This window comes from Siphateles boraxobius, unplaced genomic scaffold (genome assembly GCF_051911475.1).
Source record: "Siphateles boraxobius isolate OS27281-9 unplaced genomic scaffold, OSU_SipBor_1 25, whole genome shotgun sequence".
NCBI lineage: Eukaryota > Metazoa > Chordata > Actinopteri > Cypriniformes > Leuciscidae > Siphateles > Siphateles boraxobius.
The window spans coordinates 34,617,873-34,639,675 of NW_027508866.1; the positions used below are offsets into that span (position 1 = coordinate 34,617,873).

Here is a 21,803-nt window from a genome sequence, read left to right on the forward strand (position 1 = left end):
TGAAAGAAAACAAGTTGAGAAAAAGATTGAGTGCAATATTTGGTGATAATATAGCATAACAAGAGATTTATATGCTATTTTTTGTAGGCCGCTTATTTTTGGAAGATCCCAAAAAAGTACAAAAATGATCCAAGCATTTTTGGAAAGTAGTTAAACCCTGTGTAAGAGAAATCAGTAAGTTTTAGTCCAATGCAATAACATTACCTAACATATTCGGGTTGAAATTGACCCAATAAACACAATATAAGGGTTAAATCTTACTTCACCTCAAACTTTTGAATGGTAGTGTATAATGGTAGTGTATTAAGGTTTTCACAAAATATTAAGCAGCAAAGACTGTCTTACTTTTCCCCAAACCTTTGAACACAAGTGTACATTCTCTCTCTCTCTCTCTCTCTCTCTCTCTCTCTCTCTCTCTCTCTCTCTCTGTCTCCTCCTCCTTTTCTCTGTGGGTTTGTCCTGCTCCTCACTCACTCAGAGGGGGATGTCACAGGAATTCCATTCCACTGATAGAAGGAAAAACAGCCACAATCCCGTTACATATGACTTCCAAACCAGCTTCATTGATACCATCTCCTGCAGATTATACAAGAATATCCAAACATCTGGATGAACTACTTTTCATAGACAACCTGACGAGTCCAAGCTAGCCAGTTTTTGCTTTTCCAACTGACGAACACTTACCATTCAAAGAGAGACCATCTCTAAACTGTAGTATTGGTGTAGAAGGTCCCAGATGACCATGCAGGCACCGAGGGTTTCTCTGTACGCAACCTTATTTGCCCTGTGCTGGATTTTGACATTTGTTATCAATGAAGAGTTGGTTAATGCTGCCAAGTCCAAACAGAGAACCAGAAGCGTCCAAATGAGGCAAAACAGCGGCATTATTTCAAAAAGAGAAGATCTACATGAAGGATTTTCAGAAGACACTCAGATGGACGAGCCTGGACCAGAAGAAATGGCTGAAAAAGAAAAACCAAAGGGAAAAAAGACATCTGAAGAGTTATTAGCTGGTAAGTTGCTTGCTCAACAATGACAGATATCTGGCTCAGCCAAAAGCTTTACTGGCTCCTTTGAGGTTATGCAACATTTTTAGTGAAACCATGACTGGTCAGTCCACTGACACACTTTCTGCCGTCGTTTTTTTCTTCCTTTTGTCTTTCATTTGGGAAAAAAACATGAAGGAGGCATGTGGGAATGAAATTACAGTTGTGGGCTAGAAAAAGGGTTGAATGAGAATCACAGATGGTTTCTGAAAACACTACGGGTTTTGAATACAAAAACAAACATTCTGTGGGCTTCTCTCTCCTTCTCCGTTTTGCTCACGTCAGAGTTCTTTGAGGTTTGGGAAACACAGACAGGAAGAGAGACAGAGCCGACATTTGGTTTGAATTGAAACACTCGGGGTTATCGGATCTGTTTGAGACAGTTGTGTGTGTGACAGCTTTCCTTCAGTCGCCGTGGCCTGAAAACTATCAACAGGAGGAAGTTGCACAGCATCCGCAGGGAAATTTTTATCGGTCTTTTGTAGCTCGGAAGATCTCAATTATCTTGTAGGATTAACTTTGTCTCAGATGTTCCTCCTAAAATTTCTGCGGACAAAAACAGGCCAAAATGAGTCAATAGTTGTCATCCAGTAAGACTAAAAAGCTGTTAAATAAAAGAGAGAAATGTTTGAGTTCATATTGAGATCTCAGTTTGAGACATTAAGATCTCTTCTGAAACTCTAGAGGAGAAATCTGTAGAAACTGATTTTTTTAAATTTGTAAAAACAAAGATTATTGGAGTATGTTTTACAAGAAAATACTAGACTTTCTACTTCAAAATGTAATGTTTAATTCAATGCGTTACTTGTTGCTTCTTTGTAATTATTTGTGGAATTCACTAGCAATTTATAGGCCGTTCTTTTTTTTTAAAGCAAAAGTCTCCATTTCCACTGTTTATTTACATTTAATCTCATTGCTGTCATAGAGAAACAGCATTACAGATATTAAAGAGACTTCTTTGGTAACTCTGCGCTGATGTTAAATCTGTAAACATACGCTTGTGTAATAATTCATATCTGAGGAGGGATGACTTCCAGTCCAAGTAGTGATTTATTTGTTTCCATGGTCTGGATTTAATCTGATAGTATTTCAAGAGTTGCTTCCACCATCAGAGTGGTTTCAGTAGTTTATGACAGCCGTAAAACTTTATAAAAGCTTCTCTTTGATTTGTTAAATTTGAACAACTATGAGTTTGACTCAAAGCCGCCGTCTAAATAGGCAACATGTCAGTGTGACATCTTTATGTGTGAATAAAACAGGCGCCTGTACAAAAGAAAAGCACAAAAGGGACAAAATTGTATTTTTCTTTCTATTTTATTTATCTGAAGGAACTTTAGGACAAACATCTGAGCAACGTTTTGCTCTGGGTTTATGCAAAAGCATCATATCTTTAACATAAATGCACAAGACAAATATGGACGTGTTCTTTTGCATTAAAAAAGATGAAGCTGAAACTTTTCCTCACAGCTTTCATCCTCTGCCGTACATAATTAGATTAATGTTGATGTCCTTACGTATTTATATCATTCTCTCATCTATTGTCTAGCCAAGGCAAAGAAGGCGGCTCAGAAGGAAGCCAAAGCCAAGAAACCAAAGCCCACCAAAAAACCCAAACCTCCAAAACCAACAAAGAAACCCAAACTCCCAAAGCCCACCAAGAAGCCAAAGCCTCCAAAACCCACCAAAAAGCCAAAAGCATTGAAGCCCACCACAACGCCAACAACCAGAGAAACTAAACCAACCAGAAAGTCAACCATGGAGGAAGAGGAGGAGAAACTGCTCTTGGAGCTGGGATGGGACACGTGTATGTTTATACAATCTTCTGGCACATTATTATTCTTAAAGTGAAACCTAATGTGGTCTTTAAATACAGTTTCTATGCTTAGTATTTCCTACAGTACCACCGAGGGAAACAGAGATGAAGAAACCCATTGGCCCAGATCACGGTATAGCAACATATACAACACATAGAGAATTAGCCACATTGCAAAACATGTCAAAGGTGAAGTGTGTCAGAACTTTCTCCAATCCCAAGTAAGAAAGACTTTTGAGCTTGTTTAAGCCATCAGATCTCAGTTTTGTTGAAGTCTTTAAAACGTTCCGAGTGGGCCTAATTATAAGTCATTAGTAGCCTACATTGACTTCCCAAGGAGTGTAAACAATGTGGTAAAAAAAAAAAAAAATCCCACAGACTTATATTGAAGAACAGATCTGAGACCAAAGCATCAGAGACATGGAGAAGAAACCACCTAGAAATCCTCAGCATCATGCTGGTGCCGAAACGACACACTTTACCTTTCATTCCCTTTATGGAAGCCCATTTCCGCCACATACAAAAAAAATCATGCTTTGGTAATTATAATATAAAAAGTCATGACATACTAAGTCATACTGATGAGATGAAAAGTCTAATTTTGACATACAATGGACGTTACTATGACTAACGTCAAGGAAAAATTCTATTTTATCACTTTGGTAACATTATGTGACACTTTTGAATGTTTTCTGAACATTCTGAAACAACTTTGAATGAACATTCTATTAACTTTACTGGAAGAATGTTTGTTCATAACACTAACGTTAGCCAAAGTTCTGAGAACATTCCCTGTTAGCTGGGTAATCCCAATATTTCTCTTTGGTTATCTCTCGTTTTTTCTTACAGTAGACGTTCACAGCAAGAAAGACACCATGACACCACCCCCAATCAAAGAGCATGACACGGATTACTGGGACGCCCGGCGTATGTTTGAAGCAATGTTCATTAGCATTAAATTCTCAAAATAATACTACTAATAAACTATTTTATCACTTGATAGATGAAGTTCAAGAGCCCGACCTCATCCCTAAAGTCAAGGAGCCACCCAGGACTGATGACCCAAGTATATACTTACCAATCCCAGGTAACAAAACTTGAAAAGTCTGGAAAAGTTGGTATTTGTAATAAAAAAGAAACCATAGCAACACACTAAAAAACCACTCCGAACACCTATAGCAACAGCAACACTATAGGATCTCTACAGGTGAAACTCGAAAAATTAGAATATCATGCAAACGTTTGATGATTATGGCTTACAGCTAATGAAAACCCCAAATTCATAATCTTAGAAAATTAGAAAATTACCTGAAATCAATTAAAAAAAGGATTTTAAATACACAAAAGTTGGCCCTCTGAAAAGTATAATCATGCATATAAGCCTATATATTAGTTTCACCTTTTAATTTGAATTACTGAAATACACGAACTTTTGCACGCTATTCACATTTTTTGTGTTTCACCTATATAGGATCAAGTGTTGCACAAGCAAATACCACACAATTTATGCAAACATCACACATGCAATTTCATTTATGCACTAATGTGAAAATGCAAACATTATATGACCAAGGAATGCAATGCATGAATGAATGCAAATGCAATGTTATGTTCTCTATTACTAACATTTGTCAAATAATCCTTTTTCATCTAGAAGAAACCACTACCACCCCTCAAACAATCGCCCCTTGGTATGAGGAATATGATTATTCTGACTGTAAGTTTGCACCATTTCAATCTTTCTCAAAGAGCTTGAATCTGTCATAATGTTTTGAACGCACAGAATATTTTTATCCTAATTTGCTCTCTCTGAATAATCAGTGGCGGCAAAGAAGCTGGAAGAAGAGCTAGAAAGAGCAAGAAAGGCCAAAGAGGAGAAGGGTCTGTAAATCAGTTTATGTTTGTTCAAATGAAAGAGAATGGGCTTTTTTTGGTTGCATATATGTTTACCAGCTGAGATGTAGTGAACAATGCCATTGTTATTTATTCATTAGAAAGCATTTAGCTGTTCTGTTTGTATTTTTGTGTCATTCAGTAGTCTCTCAGTGACGCTCAGTCTCTCCATTCCCTTACACAGCGGAAAAACTACGGAAGATGTGGGAAGAGGAGGAGGAGGAGAAGAGAAGGCAGACGCCTCCTCATGCCGAGCCAAAGAGTGAGTATTTCTGGAAAACAGCCACAAATCACATTATAATCAGAGAAAAACACACAGTCTCTTATGGAAATGGGTATTTGTAAATGCTGAAGTGGTTTTCTGTGAGTTCAGTGAGTAAAACTCTGAGCTGAAAGCAGTAAATGTCAGAGCCGACATGTTCTACCCACAGTGATTTTGGTTTCCAGCTGGAGTTTCTGGCTTTTTGGACCAGAACTGCTGTTGGCTCCAGCTTCAGCCTTTGTTCAGCACAAATGGTTTTCCTCTGTAAAAAATGAGAGATAGTCAGTGTCTGAAATACATCTGAGAAAACTGTCAGCGCTCTTATCACAGGATTTTCAGAGCCTTTAAGAAAGAATGATACAGTGTTTCCCGTCCTTCAGAGTGTCCTCCTCTAGGCATGGAGTCCCATCGAGTGGAGGACGATCAGATTCTCGCATCTTCTATGTCTCATCATGGATTTTCAGCTCTGAGAGGACGTCTGAACATGCAGGTACATACATAGTCAAACCATATTACAGTTTCAGAAGAATACAAATATTGTGAGGAGGATAATAGCTAGGATCATATATTTCAAAATACTTGAAAATATTCCAGTGCAAACTTACTTAGTACAAATATCTAAACATTCTTGAATCAGGATACATTTGCTTGAGATGGAAAAGGCTTGTTTTCTGAAAGAAAGAAAAAAGTTTATAGTTTTTGCTTAAAACAAGTAAAAATATCTGCCTATGGGGTCAGAAAAATAATATTAATTCAAATTCACTGGCAGATATTTGTTATATTTTTTGTTTTTAAGCAAAAACTCGCTTATTTAGATATTTTTCAGAAAACAAATCTTAATAACTTATGTAATATTTCTTCTTACGTAAATGTATATTAAAGAATGTTGAGATATTTGTCCTGGAAAACAAGACACAAACGCGGAGTAATAAAATATTATTTTTGCAATGTTCAAACCAAATTCATGCCAAAACTAGCCAATGCTGTGCACAAATATCTGAAGTAAAATTTGCAAAATGAAGAAGATGAGAAGATTAAATAGAAATTGAAGCTGTTTAATAAAAATAAATAACAAATTGTAACAATAAATAATGATCGCATGGCTTAAACCAGTCTAAGGTGGTTTGCTGGTCTTTTTAAAGCTGGTTTAGCTGGTCAGCCTAAAACATTAAACTAGTGGAAGCTAGCTAGGTGAGCAACTAAGACGTGCCAATTAATCAAGATAATTCAATAATTTAATAATAAATTCAAGCAGAAAACAGATTATTTCACAAGCAAAGACTTTATATAATAGGTAGTCGGTGCACTCATATTACTGTGCATGGGAGAAAGTGCAACACGCAATATGGCGGAAAAAGTCCCGCCGTCTAAAAATATAAACCAATCGCCAATAAGCTCTGGCTGAGACACGTGCTTGTGACTGAACATGCGTGTTGGTTGTCCATCCTAAAAAAGCGTTTTTTTTTGTCATTATTTGAGCATTTAGAAACAAAATTTATGTGAAAGATGTCAGATTTCATTGATTTTAAGTATGGCATTTAATAGTAAGCTTGGTGAACAGCTTTGGAGAATGTGATGTTTCCCCTTTCAAAGAGATAGGAGCTGCAATTGTATGACTGAAATAGCCGCCCGAGAGGTGTTTCAAAGATGGACACCGAGTGAAATGACTTTCCTTAAAAGGACTTTGACTATAGTACTTGTGAGAGCAGTTAAGACAGATTTAGCTGTGGTGCTCATAATGCAAGTTCAGGATCATGAGGGAATATTAATGCATAAAAAATAGAGAGTTTAAAGTGAGCATCTGTTTTGCAGAACTCGGCTGATGAGGAGGATTTTTACGGCGGAGCGTGGTGTGCTGATACGGAGGAGAAGGAGCACTGGTTTCAGGTGAACGCCCGTCGAGAGGTGGAGTTCACAGGAGTCATTACCCAGGGCAGGAACTCAGAGTCACAGTAAGAGAGGAGGAGTCTAAACATTAACACTTTTTCTGATAACAAATGTTGCAGAAAGACAAGGAGATGCTTCCTTCTCTCTTCCAGTAATGACTTTGTGTCGTCGTATTTCGTGGCCTTCAGTAACGACAGCCGTGAATGGACGGTCCTTCATGATGGTTACGCTGAGTGGGTCAGTTCACATACACTTTATGTTAAAATGGCATAAAACTATATTATGGTCAATAGGGGTGTAACGGTACACAAACATGATGGTTCGGTACTTACACTCTCAGAAAAAAAGGTACAAAAGCTGTCACTGGGACAGTATCCTTCAAAAGGGTTCTAATATGTACCATTTTTGGTACCAATCTGTACCTTTGAGGGACCAATATGCACTCTTTAGGTACAAAGGTGTACCTTTTGAAAAGGTATAGCCACAGTGACAGCTTTTGTACCTTTTGTTCTGAGAGTGAACCTCGGTATTGAAGTCACGGTTCACTACGGGTTCAGTACAGCAGGGGGAGAAAATTAAACACAAAATTGCTTTCTTTTTTTTAAAATTACACTATGTTCTTTTTTTTAAACAAATGTGTATGTGTTTAAATAAATTCTATTATAATAAAAATTTCTTGAGAATAAAAAAACCCCAAAACGATTCGGGACGAATACATGTACCGTTACACTCCTAATGTCAAGCATCTTGCATGGCCAAAACCTGTTTTTTTTCTTCTTCTTCATCCGACAGCTCTTTTATGGGAATGTGGATAAAGACACTCCAGTAATGACGGAGTTCTCTTATCCTGTGGTGGCGCGTTACATTCGAGTACTCCCGCAGAGCTGGAATGGCAGCCTGTGCATGAGGATAGAAGTGCTCGGATGCCCATTACCCAGTAAGCACAGCAGATCTCACCTCAGTTTCAAGTGGTGCTAATTGAAGAGCCATGACATCCAGCTCTATCCCTCTCAGTGTCATGGGTTGAGCTTGGCCTAGTCCTTCTCCACCTCTGTGGATCTAATTGGTGGAGGGAATAGTGTTATGGGTGGGGTAGGGTGTTGTTGGACCTTCTAGCTCCATTCATTACACCCAAATTACAGAGAGAGGGGGGGATCTGGACTCCACGCTCCACTCATTTGTTTTGGTTAACTGCTCTGAAATAATTTTTTATATGACAGGGCCGTAACCAGTTTCCTCCACTGTTCTATTTCTTTATGCTTTATAAATAATAAAAAGCCTAGAATCTTTAATATTAAAGTTATTAATCCAAAAAAACTCTATCGGAACTCTATTTTGACATTAATACATTTTTACCACATGACATAAAATAAAAAGTCAAAATTGTGACTACGAAGACTAATTAAATTAGACTTTTTATCTCCTTATGACTTAATATGTATAATTTACTTTTTCATAATGACTTTTTAGCTCATGACTTATGTCATAATTATGTAATTTTATGTCATAATTTTTACGTTTTTCCTTATAATTTCATTTTTTTTTTATCACATAATCACAGCTTTTGAATCTCATAATTTTGATTAACCAAAACATTTGTTTTTCTTATGTGGTAGAAATGGGCTTCCATATCTAAAGCATATTTTTCTATTTAAGAAACAATATCTTTCAATAAAAATCTTTTTCAATTTACTATATTTTTAATCATATTTTGTCATGTAAGTCTTAAAAAGTCTAAAATTATGATTTTTTTTTGTGTTATATGACAGAAATTGGCTTTCATACTGTATATAAACCATTACATTTCTAAATGTGATTTCAAATAACATTTTTCAAACAAAAAAATATTTTTTTCATCATATTTTTGTAATAATTTTGAGTCTCTCTTTCCAGCTAGCTATCCAACTGAGAACGACGTTCCACCAACGGATGATCTCGATTACAGGCATCACAACTACAAAGAGATGAGACAGGTGAGACGTTTACAGCCACACAGGTATTCTCAAGGTCACAGAGGTCAAAGCTGAGGTTCACATGCACGTCACAACATGTTCAGCGTCAAGTTTGGACTCTCTTTTATAGTCTTGTGGAAAAGCTGCTGTCCTGCAAGTGTTTTCATGTATGTGTGTATAAACAGATGATGAAGGTCATAAATGAAGAATGTCCCAACATCACCAGAATATACAACATCGGAAAAAGCTCTCAAGGGCTGAAGATGTACGCCATGGAGATCTCAGATAACCCTGGAGAACATGAGACAGGTAGTTTCTAAGAGGGTTTCCTCTTGTGATAGATGTGTGTCCACCCGGCCAGTTAAACTGCAATTTTAAAGTCCCCCTGTAGTCAATAATTGTATCCCTTAAACTTATCTTTGATCACCAAAATGACATATTTACATGTTTTTTTCCTTGAAAAAAAATTGTTCATGACTTAAAATAGCTCGAATGTAACTCTACACCTTTGCCTCATTTAGTATACGAGGTTCTATGAATATGCAAATGAGCCCCGCCTCCACTCACTCACTCAGCTCAGAGATCCACTCGTTGACGATCACACGTTGATCTGATTGGTTACAAGGTAGTTTGTGACGTCAGAAACACCAGCGATTTCAAACCGTGTTTTTGAAACTGTCTTTGGTTCACTGCAGTTTTAAAGAGAAAATACTCAGCAATGCTGTCGACTTATGAATTACACATGGTTTGTCTTAAAGCATATTAAAAACACCACATAGACATACAAACAACATTAAATAGAACTTTAATAGAAATTGTGCATCTGAAAGGTTATATTTCATAACTTCCTTTTTTTTTTTTTAAAACTTCTTTATTTTAAGGTTTAAATGGGGAAAAAGTTCCCCTATTTTCAATGTGGTCTCAAACTTTTGCACCTCGCTATGTATAAATAGTCTACAAATATTTTATTGTTTAATGGCCAATTGATAGGTCAATCACTAATTTGCTCCCACCAAGTCAAACCATGTTTTTCTAAGGTGAGCCAGAATTCCGGTACACAGCAGGGCTTCATGGGAATGAAGTGCTGGGCAGGGAACTTGTGCTGCTCTTGATGCAGTTCCTGTGTAAGGAATACAATGACGACAATCCGCGAGTGCGCCGCCTTGTGGAAGGAGTGCGCATCCATTTAGTGCCGTCCCTGAACCCTGACGCCTATGAGCTGGCCTTCGAGATGGTGAGACACACTTTAAACAAATAATCCCTGTTCTCGGCCCATGCCGTTTCTGTTTACCATGTGACTCATTGTTTTCTTGGGCGGATGCTTGTTTGTCTAGGGCTCTGAAATGGGAAACTGGGCTTTGGGCCACTGGACAGAAGAGGGATACGATATTTTCCAGAATTTCCCAGACCTGAACAGTGTCCTGTGGGGTGCGGAGGACAGGGGATGGGTGCCACGAATCGTTCCCAATCACCATATTCCAATGCCTGAGAATTTTCTCAATGGCTCTGTGAGTGGAACTGAAGAAAGAGCCCTGCCTAGACACAAACCTGCCTTTAAGTCAACCTAGATAGATCCTATTTAAGTTTGGAAATGATGTAATGATTAAAAAAATCTAAATTAATCAGTAAATAGATGGATAAATGGATTGGGCAATCTATGGAAGCTTGTTTCTGCCACAGAATAAAACATTTAGAAGATAATTACGACTTTTTATCTTGCAATTCTGACTTTGTTTCCTAGAATTTCAAGTTTAAATCACGCAATTTCAGAAGTGTGATAAGTAAACACAATTGCGAGAAAAAAGTGAGCAATTACCATTTTTTTAATTCAGTGGCAAAAACAATAGCAATCGTTTTTCAGTATTTTTTTTTCAAAATCCAGGCAAATACAACAAATAAAAAAAATATTTTACAATTTAAATAATGGATGGTGATATTTACAAAATGAGATGGGAGAGGGAAAATAGATTTCAATGCTTTTGCATAGTCGCAAAACTTTTGCTACCAAAATTTTTGCGTTCCCCAGAGAAACTTCACGTTTGTTCGCAAAGGAAAAACTATACGTTTATTGGGATAAGGCAATAGCTTTGCGAGAGAATGCTAAAGTTTTACATTTAGTCATTTAGCAGACGCTTTTATCCAAAGCGACTTATAACTGAGGACTACAGCAAGCGAGTCATCGTGAAGAGGCAAGAACAACGCAAGAAGTGCTCAAAATACAAAGTTCAGGCATTGCTCAGAGTAGCAAAAGCCAGACAAGGGAAGATTTAAAAGGGAAGGAAAGATTTAAAAGAGAAGGATTTTTTTTTATGTTAAGAACTCACGGAAGAGATGAGTTTTCAGTTGTCTTTTGAATGCTGTCAGGGATTCTGCATTACGGACGAGGGTGGGGAGATCATTCATCCAACATGGAACCGTGAATGAGAATATTCTGGAGAGTGATTTAAGTGCCTCGCTGTGAAGGTACCACGAGCCGTCGCTCCTTGGCCGATCATAGGCTTCTGGAAGGGATGTAGACTTGTAGTAGGGAGTGAAAGTAGGACGGAGCTGAGTCTGTGGTAGATCTGTAAGCAAGCGTCAAAGCTTTGAATTTGATGCGAGCAGCGTTTGGTAGCCAATGCAGGGAGATGAACAGAGGAGTGACGTGAGCCCTTTTGGGCTCGTTGAAGACAAGACGGGCCGCAGCATTCTGGATAATTTGTAGAGGTTTAGTAACACATGATGGAAGTCCAGCCAGAAGAGCATTGCAGTAATCGAGCCTAGAAATAACCAGGGCCTGGACGAGAAGTTGTGTTGCATGCTCATTTAGGAAAGGCCTAATCTTCCTGATGTTATACATTGCAAACCTTCATGATCGAGCTGTCTTTGTAATGTGGTCTGTGAAGGTCAGCTGGTCGTCAAATATTACTCCAAGCTTTCTGACCGACCTTGATGGGGTGATTGAGGATGACTCTAGCTGGATAGTGAAGTCGTGCTGTAGAGACGGATTGGCAGGAGAACGAGAAGCTCAGTCTTTGCCAGGTTGAGCTGCAGGTAATGTTCCTTCATCCAAGCCGAGATGTCCGTCAGACAGCCTGAGATACGTGCAGCTATGGTTGGATCGTCTGGTTGAAAAGAGAGGTGGAGCTGTGTGTCATCAGCATAGCAATGGTAAGAGAAACCATGTGCCTGTATGATGGGTCCCAATGATGTGATGTAGATGGAACAGAGGAGTGGTCCAAGAACCGAACCCTGAGAAACCCCTTGTGTTCATTTGATGTGCTTTGGATACCTCGTCTCTCCATGTAACCCTGAAGGACCTACCTGTGAGATAGGACTCAAACCAGTGGAGGGAAGTTCCTCTGATGCCCAGTGATGAGAGGGTGGACAGAAGGATCTGACGATTCACAGTGTCGAAGGCAGCAGAAAGAACCAGCAGAATGAGAACTGAAGATTTGGAAGCAGCTTTTGCGATCCGCAGGGCTTCTGTGACCGACAGTAGTGCAGTCTCGGTTGAATGGCCTTTCTTGAAGCCAGATTGGTTGACGTCTAGCTGGTTGGTCAGAGACAGGAAAGATGACACTTGGTTGAAAGCAACTCGTTCAAGTGTTTTCGCAATGAAAGGCAGGAGAGAGACAGGTCTGTAATTCTCTTAAAGTGATGTGTCTAATGTTGTTTTTTTAAGCAGTGGAGTTACCCGAGCCTACTTGAATGCTGTAGGGAAAATGCCAGTGTGGAGGGATGAGTTTATGATGTGTGTGAGTGCTGGTAGAAGTGTGGGAGAGATGGCTTGTAGATTAACTTGCATTCATAAAGTTTTGCAAGTGAATGCAAAAGCATGCATTGAAATATAAATTTTTCTTCCATCTCATATTTTTTTCTTATTTTATATTATTTATTTGAAATAATTACAAGAGTAGTTTCATGCCTGTCTTTGTATTGTACAACTGATACTTTTTAGAGAGAAATCTGATTACACTGTTGAAGATGTAATTAGTAGTTAGTAATTAATTATTTTATAGTAACTTACCAAACACTGATTTTCTGCAATTCAATTTGTCTTGTCAAGTAGCCTAAATATTGTTGCAAGGATGTTTCAGACATTTTTCACTGGAAAACAAAGCTAAAAACCATTTTTTGCAAAAAAATAAAAAGCAAAATACACCGGAAAATGAACAAACAAAACTTTTACAGTCATTAATGACTAAAAATAAATCTGACCGAACCGAAGATACAATGATGTTCATCTCGTAAACATAATTCTGACATGACTTGGAGGCAGAATAGTTCTGTCAGTAATTTATCTTCCTGAGTTTAATTTACAAAACAAACCAATCCTGCACTCTAGGTCGCAGTTGAAACAAAAGCAATCATCAGTTGGATGGAGAGGACACCGTTTGTTCTGGGCGCTAATCTCCAGGGCGGAGAGAAGATCGTCACGTACCCCTTCGACATGCAGCGTCCACCCCGGGCCACGGGTTCGGAAAGCAGGGGGGGTCAGCAGGGGTTTGAGTACCACCACATGAACGAAGAAACTTGGGCCAGGATTCAGCGACAGAACGAGGGCGCTCTTCGCGAGACGGCTGACGAAACCCTGTTTCGGTGGCTCGCCATGACGTACGCGCACAGTCACCTGACCTTGACGGAGAACCACCGCGGGTCCTGTCACACCGATGACATCACGGGCGGCCAGGGCATCATCAACCGGGCCAGCTGGAAGCCGGTTGTGGGCAGTATGTGATGATTTAAAAAATTCTTCACTCTAAAATATGCTGGGTTGTTTCAACCCAAATTTGGGTCAAATATTGACAAACCCAGCCACTGGGTTACATTTTTAAATTAAAACTTTTAACCCAACGATTGGGTTAGTCCATATTTGACCCAAATTTGGGTTAAAACAGCCCTGCATCTTTTATTTGTTTAGAGTACACATAAGCCTAGAATTAAAGGGTCACCAAAAAAAATGTAATTCTGTCATTAATTTCTCACCCTCATTTCGTTCCAAACCCACAAGACTGTCGTTCATCTTCAGAACACCAATGAAGATCGAATTTTTGATGAGCTTTCTATTCCTCCATTGACAGCAACGCAACTACCACTTTGAGGCTTCAAAAAGTTCAAAAAAAGATTGTAAAACAAATCCATATGAATCGAGCGATTTAGTCAAAATTTTCTGAAGAGACTCGATCACACAATGAACAGATTCAATTTAGACTTTTATTCACATATAAACATTCATCAACTAACACATCAGTTGTGAGAAACAAAAGCTCAGGCATGTTAGCTTGACATGTGAGAACCAATGAGGGTTATTCTCGAGTAATGCAGCATGTTTGAGCTTCAGCAAGAACCCATGAGGTTCATTCTTGTGTTACGCAGCACGTTTGAGTTTCTGCAAGAACCAATAAGGTTCATTATTGTGTTACGCAGCACGTTTGAGCTTCTACAAGAACCAATAAGATTCATTCTTGTTACGCAGCACGTTTGAGCTTCTTCAAGAACCAATAAGATTCATTCTTGTTACGCAGCATGTTTGAGCTTCTAGAAGAACCAATAAGATTCATTCTTGTTACGCAGCATGTTTGAGCTTCTACAAGAACCAATGAGGTTCATTCTTGTATAAGGCAGTACGTTTGAGTTTCTACAAGAACCAATGAGGTTCATTCTTGTGTTACGCAGCATGTTTGAGCTTCTACAAGAACCAATGAGATTCATTCTTGTAGTACGCAGCACGTTTGAGTTTCTGCAAGAACCAATAAGGTTCATTCTTGTGTTACGCAGCATGTTTGAGCTTCTACAAGAACCAATGAGGTACATTCTTGTATAACGCAGCACGTTTGAGTTTCTACAAGAACCAATGAGGTTCATTCTTGTGTTACACAGCATGTTTGAGCTTCTACAAGAACCAATGAGGTTCATTCTTGTATTACGCAGCACGTTTGAGTTTCTGCAAGAACCAATAAGGTTCATTCTTGTGTTACGCAGCATGTTTGAGCTTCTAGAAGAACCAATAAGATTCATTCTTGTTACGCAGCATGTTTGAGCTTCTACAAGAACCAATGAGGTTCATTCTTCTATAAGGCAGCACGTTTGAGTTTCTACAAGAACCATTGAGGTTCATTCTTGTGTTACACAGCACGTTTGAGTTTCTGCAAGAACCAATGAGGTACATTCTTGTATAACGCAGCACGTTTGAGTTTCTACAAGAACCAATGAGGTTCATTCTTGTGTTACACAGCATGTTTGAGCTTCTACAAGAACCAATGAGGTTCATTCTTGTATTACGCAGCACGTTTGAGTTTCTGCAAGAACCAATAAGGTTCATTCTTGTGTTACGCAGCACGTTTGAGCTTCTAGAAGAACCAATAAGATTCATTCTTGTTACGCAGCATGTTTGAGCTTCTACAAGAACCAATGAGGTTCATTCTTCTATAAGGCAGCACGTTTGAGTTTCTACAAGAACCAATGAGGTTCATTCTTGTATTACGCAGCACGTTTGAGTTTCTGCAAGAACCAATAAGGTTCATTCTTGTTTTACGCAGCGCGTTTGAGCTTCTAGAAGAACCAATAAGATTCATTCTTGTTACGCAGCATGTTTGAGCTTCTACAAGAACCAATGAGGTTCATTCTTCTATAAGGCAGCACGTTTGAGTTTCTACAAGAACCAATGAGGTTCATTCTTGTGTTACGCAGCATGTTTGAGCTTCTACAAGAACCAATGAGGTTCATTCTTGTATTACGCAGCACATTTGAGTTTCTGCAAGAACCAATAAGGTTCATTCTTGTGTTACGCAGCACATTTGAGCTTCTACAAGAACCAATAAGATTCATTCTTGTTACACAGCACGTTTGAGCTTCTACAAGAACCAATAAGATTCATTCTTGTTACACAGCACGTTTGTGTTTCTGCAAGAACCAACAAGATTCATTCTTGTGTTATGCAGCACGTTTGAGCTTCTACAAGAACCAGTAAGGTTCATTCTTGTGTTACGCAGCACGTTTGAGTTTCTACAAGAACCAATAAGGTTAATCTTTGTGTTAGGCAGCACGTTTGAGTTTCTGCATGAACCAATAAGGTTAATTTTTGTGTTAGGCAGCACGTTTGAGTTTCTACAAGAACCAATAAGATTCATTCTTGTGTTACACAGCACGTTTGAGTTTCTACAAGAACCAATGAGGTTCATTCTTGTGTTACGCAGCACGTTTGAGTTTCTACAAGAACCGATAAGATTCATTCTTGTGTTACGCAGCACGTTTGAGTTTCTACAAGAACCAATGAGGTTCATTCTTGTGTTACGCAGCACGTTTGAGCTTCTACAAGAACCAATAAGGTTCATTCTTGTATTACACAGCACGTTTGAGTTTCTACAAGAACCAATGAGGTTCATTCTTGTATTACGCAGCACGTTTGAGTTTCTACAAGAACCAATGAGGTTCATTCTTGTATTACGCAGCACGTTTGAGTTTCTGCAAGAACCAATGAGGTTCATTCTTGTGTTACGCAGCACGTTTGAGCTTCTACAAGAACCAATGAGGTTAATTCGTGTGTTACGCAGCACGTTTGAGTTTCTGCAAGAACCAATGAGGTTCATTCTTGTGTTACGCAGCACGTTTGAGTTTCTGCAAGAACCAATGAGGTTCATTCTTGTGTTACGCAGCACGTTTGAGTTTCTACAAGAACCAATGAGGTTCATTCTTGTATTACGCAGCACGTTTGAGTTTCTACAAGAACCAATGAGGTTCCTTCTTGTGTTACGCAGCACGTTTGAGTTTCTACAAGAACCAATAAGATTCATTCTTGTGTTACCCAGCACGTTTGAGTTTCTACAAGAACCAATGAGGTTCATTCTTGTGTTACGCAGCACGTTTGAGTTTCTACAAGAACCAATGAGGTTCATTCTTGTGTTACGCAGCACGTTTGAGTTTCTACAAGAACCGATAAGATTCATTCTTGTGTTACGCAGCACATTTGAGTTTCTACAAGTACCAATGAGGTTCATTCTTGTGTTACACAGCACGTTTGAGCTTCTACAAGAACCAATAAGGTTCATTCTTGTATTACGCTGCACGTTTGAGTTTCTACAAGAACCAATGAGGTTCATTCTTGTGTTACGCAGCACGTTTGAGCTTCTACAAGAACCAATGAGGTTCATTCTTGTGTTACACAGCACGTTTGAGTTTCTACAAGAACCAATGAGGTTCATTCTTGTATTACGCAGCACGTTTGAGTTTCTGCAAGAACCAATGAGGTTCATTCTTGTGTTACGCAGCACGTTTGAGCTTCTACAAGAACCAATGAGGTTAATTCGTGTGTTACGCAGCACGTTTGAATTTCTGCAAGAACCAATGAGGTTCATTCTTGTGTTACACAGCACGTTTGAGTTTCTACAAGAACCAATGAGGTTCATTCTTGTATTACGCAGCACGTTTGAGTTTCTACAAGAACCAATGAGGTTCATTCTTGTGTTACGCAGCACGTTTGAGTTTCTACAAGAACCAGTAAGATTCATTCTTGTGTTACCCAGCACGTTTGAGTTTCTACAAGAACCAATGAGGTTCATTCTTGTGTTAGGCAGCACGTTTGAGTTTCTACAAGAACCAATGAGGTTCATTCTTGTGTTACGCAGCACGTTTGAGCTTCTACAAGAACCAATAAGGTTCATTCTTGTATTACACAGCACGTTTGAGTTTCTACAAGAACCAATGAGGTTCATTCTTGTGTTACGCAGCACGTTTGAGTTTCTGCAAGAACCAAAAAGGTTCATTCTTGTGATACGCAGCACGTTTGAGCTTCTACAAGAACCAATGAGGTTCATTCTTGTGTTACGCAGCACGTTTTAGCTTCTACAAGAACCAATGAGGTTCATTCTTGTGTTACGCAGCACGTTTGAGTTTCTACGAGAACCAATGAGGTTCATTCTTGTGTTACGCAGCACGTTTGAGTTTCTGCAAGAACCAATGAGGTTAATTCTTGTGTTACGCAGCACGTTTGAGTTTCTACAAGAACCAATGAGGTTCATTCTTGTATTACGCAGCACGTTTGAGTTTCTACAAGAACCAATGAGGTTCATTCTTGTGTTACGCAGCACGTTTGAGCTTCTACAAGAACCAATGAGGTTAATTCGTGTGTTACGCAGCACGTTTGAGTTTCTGCAAGAACCAATGAGGTTCATTCTTGTGTTACGCAGCACGTTTGAGTTTCTACAAGAACCAATGAGGTTCATTCTTGTATTACGCAGCACGTTTGAGTTTCTACAAGAACCAATGAGGTTCATTCTTGTGTTACGCAGCACGTTTGAGTTTCTACAAGAACCAATGATGTTCATTCTTGTGTTACGCAGCACGTTTGAGTTTCTACAAGAACCAATGAGGTTAATTAGTGTGTTACGCAGCACGTTTGAGTTTCTGCAAGAACCAATGAGGTTCATTCTTGTGTTACGCAGCACGTTTAAGTTTCTACAAGAACCAATGAGGTTCATTCTTGTGTTACGCAGCACGTTTGAGTTTCTGCAAGAACCAATAAGGTTCATTCTTGTGTTACGCAGCACGTTTGAGTTTCTACAAGAACCAATGAGGTTCATTCTTGTGTTACGCAGCACGTTTGAGTTTCAAAGAGGTAGTTGCATTACTGTCAATGGAGGGACAGAAAGCTCTCAGATTTTATCAAAAAGATCTTCATTTGTGTTCCGAAGATGAACGAAAGCCTTACGGGTTTGAAACGACATGAAGGTGAGTAATTAATGACAGTTTTCATTTTTGGGTGAACTATCCCTTTAATATTAATGGTAGTCCAAATCATTTACCAATGTGAGAACAAAATCGTAGGTTAAATTCCAGGTAAGTGAAAATAAATGTGTCTTGGTTTTAGTTGTTTTTTTATTAAACTAAGAATATTTGGCTAACGTTCCTGTAAACATTATTTCCTGAATGTTCAACCCCCCCCCCCCCCCCCCCCCAAAAAAAATGTTTTAAACTTTTTTTTGTTATGTGAACATTAAATGGAACAGTCCTTTTTTCATTTAGCAATCATTATGGGAATGTATAAAAATGCTATATTGTAGAAGTAAAATGTTGACATTATTATAAGACACTGTATTATATAGTGCCTCTATAGGTGTGCATAAATATTTCTTGCATTGACAGATGAAGTAGAGTATACTCCCCTTTATTATCTATAAAAGAAAAAACCTCCACTTACAATTTTTTCTGTGTCGCTTTAGGCATGAACGATTTCAGCTACCTGCACACCAACTGCTTTGAGATTTCCATCTTTCTTGGGTGCGATAAGTTTCCACATGAAAGTGAATTGGCGTCGGAGTGGGAAAACAACCGAGAGGCTCTGCTGGCTTTCATTGAACAGGTTACAAAACACAAACAGTTCAGATCTCTGTGTGACATAGTGGCTGAAGCTCAAAGCCAGAAGGTGGACGGATGCAGAATGTATATTGCTGGACAATGCACATGTATAACAGCAACAAAGTCTCAAAAGAAGTATAATTTATGTGACCCGCAGGTGCATCGAGGCATTAAAGGAGTTGTGCGAGATGTCGGTGGGAATCTTCTAGCAAATGCCACAGTGTCAGTGGATGGAATCAAACATGACGTCAAAACAGGTAACAGCCATTCTGTCCTAATAGGTCTAAAAGGACATAAGAAGTCATAATTATGAGTATGTAAATCTTTTTACATTTAATGCCATATTTAAGTAATAATTTCTTGTTTTTGTCATAGTTTAGACTTTTTAATGTCATAATTATGACTTTTTAAGTCAGAATGTTCTCTTAAGTGTGTCAAATTGTTTTCTTCTGTGGAAATGAGCTTCCATACATGTGACCATTAACCAACATGTTGTTCAGTTGTTCAGATATTAATTTAAAATCTCAGAGGGACTTCAAGTAAATATTTGAGGTCAAAGGGTTTTTGACAAAAAGGTTTGGGAATGCCTGCTTTATTGCAACATATCTTTGTAGTAATGTTTTTGTTACATTATTTTTTGTTTTGTAATGTAATGTTACATTAATCCAGACTTCTTTTTCTTAAAGCTGCCACTGGCGATTACTGGCGTCTTCTCAACCCAGGCGAGTATCGCGTTACTGCAAGAGCGGACGGTTATTCTTCTCAGACTCGTCTTTGCATTGTGGGCTATGATGCCAATGCGACACCCTGCAGCTTCACCCTGACCAAATCCAACTGGGCTCGTATCCAACAAATCATGGCCCAGAGTGGAAAGAGGCCAAGACTGGTTACCAACACCCCCGGAAACACAAACAACCGCGTCAGCGTCGAGAGCACAGGGGCCGCCGCGGCCCCCCAGAATGACCGTCTGCGTCGCCTACGACAGATGCGCATGCGTAAGCTGAAAATGGAGAGGATGAAAGGCATCATGACAACCACAATAACCACAACAACCACAACGACGACTACACCTCCACCCACCACTACAGCAATGTCAACAACAGATGCCTCTTGGGATGACTTGTGGTTTGAACTGGACACTGAACCCACTCAAGATTATAACTTTGAGTATAGAATAGATGAAGATTAGAGAAAGATTGTATGGAAATGTGTGGAATATTGCCTTCTTTAAGCATTCAGGCTCATAAACTACAAATCACCCTCTCTGTGGAACAGAGTATAAAAGACAGAAATATCATTATTATTTAATTCAAGAAATCCTATGTGAATAGTCAGAAGAATAAGGTATTACCAGTGTTGGGCAAAGTTACTTTTAAAAGTAATGCATTAGAATATCGTGTTATTCCCTAAAAAAGTGACTAATTGTGTTACTTTGTTACTTTTTACGGAAAGTAATGCATTACATTACTTTTGTGTTTCTTTTTCTCACCTGGGCTGGCCTTGCTTGTTTGTTTGTTTGTTTGTTTGTTTGTTTGTTTGTTTGTTTGTTTGTTTGTTTAAAAAAACTCTTCAGCAATAAAAATAAAATAAAACAAAAATGTTCTTTATCTAAAAATCATTTTTGCTTATTTATATGGTTGAATTGGATTATCAAAAGTCAGCAGCAAAGACATTGGTTAATGAAGTCAAGTGAGATTAAATACATAAAGTATATTTGTTATTTAACATATTTAATTATAGAAGTTTTGATATTATTCTGAGTTTGCATTTCACTCTTTTATTTTCATTTTGAGGAATACTGAATCTATTTTTGTGCAAATGAAATGAGTAAATGTTCACATTTAAATTCAGATATTTTGTTGTAAATTTAAAAGTAATGTATTACTTTACTAGTTACTTGAAAAAAGTAATCTGATTATGTAACTTGCGTTACTATGCATTACTCCCAACACTGGCTATTACTATTAAAAGAATGCAAAATGAGCGATTTCTGAGCTGTTCTCAATTTACATACCTGTGTACACGAATATTATAATGTCCACATTTTTTTCTAATAAAATGTCTCAATATAAATTTATGTTGTAATTTTCATGTTATATAAGTCAAAATTCAATTTTATGTACATTAAATGTAGCCTACATTAAGTTGTAGTAATGAAGATATTTACATTGAGGTTAAATAATAAGTGCATTGTAAACCCCTCATGATAAAATCATGTGTTAAATATAAAATTAGTAAATAGTATAATATATAATGCTAAAATGGTTGATGGGCTAGACAGTCAGACTGGGAAACAGGCTAGAACATGCAAAGAGCAAAGCGTCTTATGATGATTTATTATTTTAGCAGCAGAAGGCCTATATAACATTAAAAATTCTGCAGGGTTACACGCAACATTACACGCGGAAGACAATATTCCTCCGCCCAGGCGAGTAACCACCAAGAAAAGGTCCTAACACCAATTCTCTCCCAGGACAACTGGAAGTTGCTAGGGACTGGAGATGCTGGCTGATCTTGATCAACTGCTTATTTTTCCACCTGAGATTGACCACCACTAACCTACGACCAGATATTGTTTTGTGGTCTGGATCAGCATGCATTGTTCAACTGATAGA

At 38.4% G+C, this 21,803-nt stretch overlaps 1 protein-coding gene across 2 annotated transcripts; it reads left to right on the plus strand.

Moving 5' to 3' along the window:
• Positions 1-468: 468 nt before the first annotated feature.
• aebp1a (AE binding protein 1a) lies at positions 469-21,261 on the plus strand. 2 transcript variants are annotated; one of them, XM_077243735.1, is made up of 20 exons: positions 469-1,013; positions 2,593-2,850; positions 2,933-2,992; positions 3,709-3,786; positions 3,863-3,946; positions 4,514-4,576; positions 4,681-4,740; positions 4,937-5,014; positions 5,395-5,504; positions 6,827-6,966; positions 7,054-7,138; positions 7,694-7,838; positions 8,795-8,874; positions 9,039-9,162; positions 9,891-10,087; positions 10,188-10,361; positions 13,181-13,565; positions 19,053-19,192; positions 19,346-19,445; positions 19,875-21,261. In XM_077243735.1, exons 1-20 carry the CDS (start codon positions 737-739, stop codon positions 20,375-20,377), a joined length of 3,141 nt encoding a protein of 1,046 aa, XP_077099850.1. In that variant the 5' UTR covers positions 469-736; the 3' UTR covers positions 20,378-21,261. The 2 variants fall into 2 exon arrangements, with proteins under 2 accessions (XP_077099850.1, XP_077099851.1); XM_077243736.1 differs by lacking the exon at positions 3,709-3,786.
• Positions 21,262-21,803: the final 542 nt, after the last annotated feature.